Genomic DNA, 10,300 nt, shown 5'->3' on the forward strand with positions numbered 1-10,300 from the left:
AAACCCTTCCCAGGAGGAGGGGGGGGAGAGAGAGAGAGAAAGAGATATATATATATATTTATTTATTTATTTATTATTCCCTTACATTGAATTGAATTGGTGAAATTATTTTCAAAATTAACGAAATGTATCTAAAAAGTTTCTTAATCGTCTAAAGTGAGAGTTTTATTTCTGAGAGTGCATCGATTCAAAAAAGAAGTTGACAACGTCTGGCCCATATAACCGATAAGTAGAACATAGAGGTTGGAAACAAACAGCGGACATAAATTATACATTCGAGTACACATATTTAGGAATTAGATGAGTTGAATTTTAACTCCTGGGTCTCTAAGTTAAAAAAAAAAATTTAACAGTGAAATCTTTTGTTCAGGTTTAAAATAGTTAAATAAAACTGCTTCTCAATCTACTGTCTTTTCCAATTGCCATTTAAACGTCTTTTTGCTTTAAAATGGATTGTTTATAGTTTTAAATCTGTTCATTCTTTTAACCAGAAGAAGTTCTTAACAGTTAAAGTTCGTATCGTTTTGACCAAAAAACACTTACAAATAAAATTCATTGGCTCGCATAGTTATTACTAGAAAATCAGTGAGCATCTTTGTTTTGAAAACGTTGCTAATTTATCCATCACGTGTAGTAAATGGTAACTGATGCACGATAAATTTGTCGAGTTACAAAGTACTCCATGTTCCCATAACAAATTAAACCTCTGGGGGTACTGATCCAGAATGTTTTCTTGTCTTTTGGATTGATTCAAAATTACAAGGCTACGGAGTTGGACATTAGTAGTCGTAAGCCCAAAAAATTGAGTCTGCTGTTCAACGATGGTTATGAAAAAATTAAAATAATAATTTATCCATCAAAGGTGCCATTGAATTAACTCATATATGTTTGCGTTTTCTTGTTAAATGTTAGAATATGTTTAGATTTCAATAATAAAACCAACACTATGTAAGAACATGTAAGAGTTAAAAAGGAAATTCACTCTCATTTGAACAATATGAGTTTATTATACTTACATATTGTTTTAATTTTTGACCGTATACTCTCTTATTTAACCGTATACTTATTTAAAATGGTGGATCAACTGGCCACCGATATTATTTCATTATAATAAGAACTAATTTTGTTGCATTAACGTTTTAAGAAGTCATGTTTTGCTTGTAAAATTACTCATAAGAAATATTAGACTGAGCAACATTTTTTTTTATTTAATTGAAACAACTCGGTGAGGTATTTCAGTACAAAATACTCAATACAGTGCAAAATACTCAATACAGTACAGAATACTCAATACAGTACAAAATACAAAGCTCACAATTTTAAAATCTAATGTTACAGAAAATAGTTTTTAAATTTATCAAATTATTACATGAATTATTTCTTTTTTATTTACAATACTGGGAAGGTTTTTCTTTTGAATAAAATAAATGATTGACTCTCAAGCTTTATAAAAAAAATTTAAAAATTTCCCGGCTCATTATCTCAAGTTTCATAAAATCTAAAAAGAAAAGAATTTCGACTCATTACTTCTATTATTATTATTATCATTAAAAGAAAATAGTGCTCCTTTCTTGTAGCTATGAAACTTTGACTCCATTTGCTCTTTTGTCAGTAACTTTGTTATGATATGACTTTCTATAAAAATCTAGAAATAATATTAGAACTACAGTTACAAATGCAAAAAGAATTATTTCACCGTTGTTTGCATGTTCACATCCAGTTAAAAACCCAAACGTTGCAAAGCCTAAGATAATGATAAACTGCATCTGAAAAAGAAAATTTATATGAATTTATTTATAGTTGCATTAGAAAACATAAAACACATTATTTGTGGTAATACTGTATGAACATTATAAATTTATATTTTATTACGGAGGGTTGAAATATCTTAGATAATGCTTATAAAAAATAGTAGTACAACCTAAAACAATAATTATATCTTAGATTACGTATTTTAAAATTAACGTTTATGTGAACTAAAGTTGCTGTCTCATTGAAAATTGAAAATAATTATTTTTCATTTGAAATTATTTCTTTTTTTATTGAATCAGAAAGAGTAGCCTACTCGAATAGTTGAAGAATATCTACAAATCTCATAAATTATGTATTATAACATTTTGAGTTTTTGATTATTTTTTTCTGCTTTTTAAGAAATTTATAGCTTTCTTATAAATATTATATATTAAAAAAAAACTTTTGTTTTTTCCTTCTTTTTATATCATAAAAAATAAACAAGATCAAAATTTTAACGATATTCGATATTCCTTTCTCCTGACTTTCCTCTTCTTCAATCCCTTTCGCTTGAGATTTTATTTGAATATGAACAAAGAAATTGATGCTTTGAAATTCCTATAAGCCCTACACTGTTCCCCTTTACATATCTGTGAAGCTGAGTTTGAATTAAATTTTCTCTGCTGTCTTCCATAATTTAAATTCAAATTAAAGTTAAAATTGAGAATTAAAGGGAGTTAAAATTAGTTAAAGAGAGTTAAAATTGCTTCACCCATCTGCTTGTCTTAGTAAGGAAAAAGATTTGACCACCAGTCTGATCTAGTTTAAACGTTGAAGGGCGCGGTATTTTCCGGAAAGTAGCTTCTTTAGTTTGGCACCTATTGCCATATCGGTAAGATGGTCAATTGATTTGTTGTTTATTAAGTGCGCTTTGAATGTCCAGTTCTTTTCATCTACTTATAAATCAGTATTTACTTGAATTTTTCGTGATTTTGGGTTTATTGTTGCAAAGATTCCATTGTTTAAATTTAAGTTGGATATCAGTAAATTTATAAAATTACCTTCTTTTTTTTTACACAGTATGGTAATTTTAATAATTGACCGTATACTCTCTTATTTAACCGTACACTTACTTAAAATGGTGGATCAACTGGCCACCGATATTATTTCATTATCATAAGAACTAATTTTGTTGCATTAACGTTTTAAGAAGTCATATTTTGCTTTAAAATAACTCATTAGAAATATTAGACTGAGCAATATTTTTTTTTATTTAATTGAAACAACTCGGTGAGGTATTTCAGTACAAAATACTCAATACAGTACAAAATACTCAATACAGTACAAAATACTCAATACAGTACAAAATACAAAGCTCACAATTTTAAAATCTAATGTAGCAGAAAATAGTTTTAATGCTCCATTGTTGTAGCTATGAAACTTTGACTCCCTTTGCTCTTTTGTCAGTAACTTTGTTATGATATGACTTTACATAAAAATCTAGAAATAATATTAGAACTACAGTTACAAATGCAAAAAGAATTATTTCACCGTTGTTTACATGTTCACATCCAGTTAAAAACCCAAACAATGCAAAGCCTAAGATAATGATAAACTGCATCTGAAAAAGAAAATTAATATGAATTTATTTATAGTTGAATTAGGAAACATAAAACACATTATTTGTGGTAATACTTTATGAACATTATAAATTTATATTTTATTACGGAGGGTTGAAATATCTTAGATAATACTTATAAGAAATAGTAACACAACCTAAAACAATAACTGTATCTTAGATTTCGTATTTTAAAATTAAAGTTTATGTGAACTAAAGTTGGTGTCTCATTAAAAATTGAAAATAATTATTTTTTATTTAAATTTTTTTTTTTATTGAATCAGAAAGAGTTGCGTACTCGAATAGTTGAATAGTTGAAGAATATTTACAAATCTCACAAATTATGTATTGTAACATTCTGAGTTTTTGATTATTTTTTTCTGTTTTTTATGAAATTTATAGCTTTCTTATAAATTTATATATTTAAAAAATTTTTTTGTTTTTTCTTTCTTTGTACATCATAAAAAATAAACAGGATCAAAATTTTAACGATATTCGACATCCCTTTCTTCTGACTTTCCCTTTCTTCATTCCCTTTCACTTGAGATTTCATTTGAATGTGTACAAAAAATTGATGCTTTGAAATTCTTTTAAACCCTACACTGTTCCCCTTTACATATCGGTGAAAAGTTTGAATTAAATTTTCTCTACTGCCTTCTATAATTTGTATTCAAATTGAAGTTAAAATTGAGAATTAAAGAGAGTTAAAATTAGTTAAAGAGAAATTATCAAATTAAAATTAGTTAAAGAGAGTTAAAATTGCTTCTCCCATCTGCGTGTCTTAGTAAGGGAAAAGATTTGACCACCAGTCTGATCTAGTTTAAACGTTGAAGGACGCGGTATTTTCCGGAAAGTAGCTTCTTTAGTTTGGCACCTATTGCCATCTCGGTAAGAGTGTTAATTGATTTGTTGTTTATTAAGTGCGATTTGAATGTCCAGTTCTTTTCATCTCTTATAATTCAGTTTTTACTTGAATTTTTAGTGATTTTTAGTTTATTGTTGCAAAGATTCCATTGTTTAAATTTACGTTGAATATCAGTAAATTTATAAAATTACCTTTCTTTTTTTACACAGTATGGTAATTTTAATAAAATATTTTATATCATTGCTCTCAATCTTCTCTTATGTAAAGAAAGTTGACAGAAAATCTCCCGCCCTCAAAAATTGTAACTGATATTTTTTTTTCTAAAATTTTCCCATATTCCTGGACTAATCTTGCAAATGAAAATAATTATTTTTAGAATATTTTAAAAAGTGTGGAGTAAAGAGTTTAATTTTAGAGGCGTCGCTATACAAACTATCAGTTAGGTGAAGGGTTTATGACGAACATCTTGAAATATTACATATCCCAAGCTAATTCTAAGCAATTCACCATATCAACCAGTTTCAAAGAAACTGTTTATTATCACGTATCGATCTATAAAGATCTTAGACTAATAATATATCTATGATGATAATGATGATATTATTAATGATAGTACATAAGTTAATGTCTACAATAAAGACGTGTGAGGATGATGCTATGATAAAGATAAATACACTTGCCCTGTTTCTGGTATATACTACAATGTTCAATGAAAGAACCCTTTGTTACCCGGCATCTCAAAAGCAAACCAGTTCAGTCTATATGTTCCACAGAATGTTCTGATCATTGTCCATCATAGCAGTGTTCCTTCATTGTTGGGATACTGCGCTAAGGGTACGCAAACTTGTGAAAGACAAAGTTTATGTATTCTCATCACTGTAGAAAAGGTAACACTGCTGCTGTTACGGACATTGGTGGAAACATAATATTGAACCCTAAGACGAGTTGTTTAAGAGTGCAAGCATTAAACACATGTAGTATGTCCCAGAAATTTTGTGAGTAGCATATGTGTCGTTCCACGTATCACTTGTCTTTCCATGTATTCTAGTATGTCCCTTAAATTTAGTGCATAGTATGTGAGTCGTTTTAAATATTATTTGTCTTTCCATATATCACGACGTATTCTAGTATGCCCCTTTAATTTAGTGCATAGTATATGCGTCGTTTTAAATATTATATGTCTTTCCACATATCACGACGTATTCTAGTATGTCCCTTTAATTTAGCGCGTAGTATATGCGTCGTTTTAAATATTAAAGGTCAAGGGATGGAAAGTCACGGTGGTGACTGTGACCCCACAAAGATTTTCTCTTGTCGAAAAATTTCCCCTAGCCACTAGGCATATTTATGAAATTCCATTTTTTCTCTCTCTCTCTCTCTTTTTTTTTTTTTTTTTTTTTTTTTTTTTTTTTTTTTTTTTTTTTGAGAATAAACAAATAAAATTAGTCAAGATTCCAACTTTATCTAACTTTTTTAAATAGCGATGATAAATGCAATGCTTCAGAAATCCATTCCTCAATTTTCTTTAACAAATCTAATCCGCACCTCGTTATTAAAAAGCCTATTTTTTAATAATTTTTAATGGAGCTCTTATTTCCGAATACAAAAGAGCTAGTTTCGCTAGACAAGACCAGATTTTATGATAAAGAAAAATTTGAAAAGTGTAACAGTGAATACAGTTTAGTTACTAATATAGATGAGCGCTGACAGAAAGTTAAAAAAAATAATTATTAAAATTATCAATTGTAATTACATACGGCAGAAACTTATCTTAATTTTTAAGTGCATAAACATTTTTAGACTGCGTAAGCAACACAAAAGTTGAACTTTTAATTTGTTGAAATATTTTTTTGTCTCAATTAAAAAAAAATATTATTGCCACCGTAACCACTATTTCAGGATATTTTCACCGAACATGCTTCTCACTGTTGCAATTCTTAAACTATTTAATGAAACAACATGGGATTTTGAAAATTTCTGGAGAAATTTGATTTCAAAACAAAAATAAACACCAACTTGATTGAAAGCTTCATTCACAAGAAGAAATCAAGCACACCAAGAAATTGCCAATTGAAAACAACATTCGATATGTTTCAAGTGTGCAAAGATAGGCATCCATTGTCAAGACTTATCAGGCGCGAATGAGAAGAAACAAAAGTGATTTGAAATAAAATAAAAAGTAAAGTTGTCAAAAAAGGAAAAATAAAGGAGAGAAAAAAAAACTAGAAAAAACCTCAGTAGGCGAGGGGTAAAAAAGATAAAAAGCAGTACGCAATGCGAAAAATCGCAGTGACCGAGAAGGGGAAATCAGAGTAAAATGCTTTTGCACGTGACATGGAGAATTGGTGAGGAGCTTTCGTTAAAAAGGGAATCAGAGTTCATATGAATNTTATATTCGCTGCGTCAGATAAATTCAATAAAGAAAATTACGTGGTAGCAGGTGTTGTCCACGTCACCAAATTTATACTTTTATAGCTGTCTGATACCACGTGCTTTTTTTTTCCTCAATTCCTGCAATTAGTTCACACTTTCCCTATATATATTTATATATCTTGTTCAAATTCCCAATCGTTAATTAACTACTTTTTATTCATTCCCTCAAGTTCAAATACATTTTTTTTTAAACTTGCAGTGGATGACTCTCGATGTTAATATAGTTTTTTCAAATATTAATTCATTAATTAAATAGGGATGAGCGAAAAACGAAATTGAATTTTCTGATTATTTAAGTGTTAGTCATTGTTTTAAATGTTACTATAAGAGATTCAGTTCTTCACACATTTTAAAGATAATATCAATGATCATTTTAAACTATTTGAACAAACAATAGTTTATTGCGCGCATTTAAATATTTAATTATTTTATATTCGCTGCGTCAGATAAATTCAATAAAGAAAATTGCGTGGTAGCAGGTGTTGTCCACGTCACCAAATTTATACTTTTATAGCTGTCTGATACCACGTGCTTTTTTTTTCCTCAATTCCTGCAATTAGTTCACACTTTCCCTATATATATTTATATATCTTGTTCAAATTCCCAATCGTTAATTAACTACTTTTTATTCATTCCCTCAAGTTCAAATACATTTTTTTTAAACTTGTAGTGGATGACTCTCGATGTTAATACAGTTTTTTCAAATATTAATTCATTAATTAAATAGGGATGAGCGAAAAACGAAATTGAATTTTCTGATTATTTAAGCGTTAGTCATTGTTTTAAATGTTACTATAAGAGATTCAGTTCTTCACACATTTTAAAGATAATATCAATGATCATTTTAAACTATTTGAACAAACAATAGTTTATTGCGCACATTTAAATATTTAATTATTTTATATTCGCTGCGTCAGATAAATTCAATAAAGAAAATTACGTGGTAGCAGGTGTTGTCCACGTCACCAAATTTATACTTTTATAGCTGTCTGATACCACGTGCTTTTTTTTCCCTCAATTCCTGCAATGTACCGTTTAGTATAGTTATTCCCCTACATTTAAACATCGCGTTGTGTATTTCTTCCCTTTCCTAAGTTAATTATTAATGATCCCCCGATTCTCCAGCATGGGATACCTTACCTGTTTACCTGCAAAGTAAAAATTAACACCCTCATCACACAAAAAGAAAATAAATCTTATCTAAGGTATTAGATTAAATAACTGGGTTTATTAAATTACTTCAAAAAAGGATTAAGTCCTTAAGGAACTTGATTAAAAAACATTTTTAAAAATTACGAAAAATAACACATTCATTACGAATACACATACCCTCCGACTGCTACGGAATTTCCGTAGTTTCAGAAATCTTCTTTTCAGACGGTAGCAAAATTAATGTCTTAATATTTAAAAAAAAATTGATTTTAGCGTCACTTGTCCACTATTACTTATAAAAGTGCAGGCCATATGGCTAGATTCTTAACTTCTGATAAAAGTTTTATGAGGGATCCATTTGCTTTAATAATTTCTATTTTGGTTCGCTACCACTTGAAAGAATTATTTTCAAAATCCTCATAAGTTGGAGGGTATGCGAATACATATGAAAAAAAGTTGTCCGAGGGGACTAGCATCAAACAAGCAAACTGCACATCAGTGATTACCACGGGCTAACATCTTGCCCCTGATATACGATACCATACCATATTAACATTACTGCTTGGAGATTATGCACTTATCATATCACCTCCTCAACTCTTAGCCATTAGGTTTGGTAGATGAAAAACTACCACTATAATGCCAGGCCACGTGTGGCCACTACACGTGAGCTTTTTCTCACCAGCACTAACTCATGTAGCATACATTCGGGTTAAGTTATTCACTCAAAGGCACGGATTACACTACTCTAAAAAGGATTTTATCACTTCATTGGGATAATCAATAATTTTTCCAGGAGCTTTTCAACCATCTCCTCAGCTCGTGAACATCAACAGCATTCCTTTGAAAACATCAATTTTATCATCCAACCCAGTGTGTTGCCACCATACAGTATTACAAAAGTACAAATTAAACTTACGACCAAAAGTGAAATATATAAAATTAAAGGTTTATATTAATCTATTCTTAGTTAAAATTATAACATTTAACAATAAAACTTAATTATTACATTTATGTAAAAATATTAAAAGTTCAGAAAAAAGGTTTATTTTTACTGTCATTATTATAAGTTTTAAGACTCATGCTGCCACCTATTGGCACAAAAATAAATTCANTCCTCAATTCCTGCAATTAGTTCACACTTTCCCTATATATATTTATATATCTTGTTCAAATTTCCAATCGTTAATTAACTACTTTTTATTCATTCCCTCAAGTTCAAATACATTTTTTTAAACTTGTAGTGGATGACTCTCGATACAGTTTTTTTCAAATATTAATTCATTAATTAAATTTAATTAATTAATTTTAGTTTTATCTGGGCGAAAATTTTTTAATTATTTAATACTAAACTAAAATTTAAAAAAATTTCTTTTTGACTTAAGTCGGAATTGACTTTAAATCTTTATTTTATATATTACTTGTTTTTGAAATTAAAATAAAGGTATGTCTACTCACTATCTGCAGGAGAGTTAAATACTTTTTCCACCATAAATACTTTCGCATGTGAGGACCGAAGGCAGCTAATCCGTAATATAAATACATTACGACATGAATTGACAAGTTAATACCGCATGCAACGAAGGCGTAGTACGCTGAAAGGAATTAAAACATATTTATATTATCATTCCAGTATAAAATTTCTTTTTTAAAACATCATTGAAATTTTCAATTTTTGCCTTGTTGTTAAAATGTAAAATATTAAGATATTCTATAGAATGCCTATGTATCGAGGCGCGTAACGGTGTCTCACAGCAAAACAAGTATTAAATATTCATTAAATTTTAATTTCCAAGTTATATTTCTAAAGCTATCATATAAAATAAGTTATCTGCAGATTCATATTTCTTTCTGAGAATGTTTCATTTATTCATTTGCAAGAACAGTAATTGGTAATTACATGTTAGCTTTACTAATTATTTTCAAAATTTTAATAAGTTAAACTAAAAAACGTAATACATTAACTTACGTGTTAACATTATAGAATACGTAAATATGCCTTTTTAACATTTTTTGCTTCACGAAAAATTGCAGATAAAAAATGATAAAGATATTTTTCTTACTATATCTTATACATTATCCCTAATATTTGTAAGCAATCTTTAAATTATTTATTTACATTAAATATAAAGCTAATAATAAACATTTTTTTAATTAGTTATAGCCAATGTATTGATTAGAAAGTGTCATTGCATACGAATTGGTGGGCAGGTCAAGGGATGGAAAGTCTCGGTGGTGGCTGTGACCCCACAAAGATTTTCTGTAGTCGAAAAATTTCCCCTAGCCACTAGACATATTTATTAAATTCCTTTTTTGTCCCGCAGTGGACTGATCGTTAAGACACGGTTCTCATCAGATCACCGAAGTCAAGCATCACTGGCTGCGGTCAGTGTGCGGGTGGGTGACCACTTGGATCAGTCTGCGTAGGGATCGAGGGTGTGCGGTATTGGTCCTCGTTAAACTGTGCTACCGTAAAGTGCTCGACTTCGCGCGCAGGTCGT

At 29.2% G+C, this 10,300-nt stretch overlaps 1 protein-coding gene across 4 annotated transcripts in view; it reads right to left on the bottom strand.

Moving 5' to 3' along the window:
- Positions 1–982: 982 nt before the first annotated feature.
- Positions 983–10,300, bottom strand: part of LOC107442809 (very long chain fatty acid elongase 7) — a 33,602-nt gene continuing 24,284 nt past the window's right edge. For 2 of the 4 annotated variants that reach the window (XM_071181177.1, XM_043056064.2), the window contains exons 7-8: positions 9,258–9,394; positions 983–1,766 (exon numbers count right to left, since the gene is read on the bottom strand). In XM_071181177.1, the coding sequence (XP_071037278.1) occupies positions 1,578–1,766; positions 9,258–9,394 (326 nt within the window). In that variant the 3' untranslated portion in view covers positions 983–1,577. Of the gene's footprint in view, positions 1,767–2,978; positions 3,353–9,257; positions 9,395–10,300 lie in introns of those variants that run through there. The other 2 variants (XM_043056065.2, XM_043056063.2) reach the window with 1 other exon arrangement.

Source organism: Parasteatoda tepidariorum, chromosome 5 (genome assembly GCF_043381705.1).
Source record: "Parasteatoda tepidariorum isolate YZ-2023 chromosome 5, CAS_Ptep_4.0, whole genome shotgun sequence".
NCBI lineage: Eukaryota > Metazoa > Arthropoda > Arachnida > Araneae > Theridiidae > Parasteatoda > Parasteatoda tepidariorum.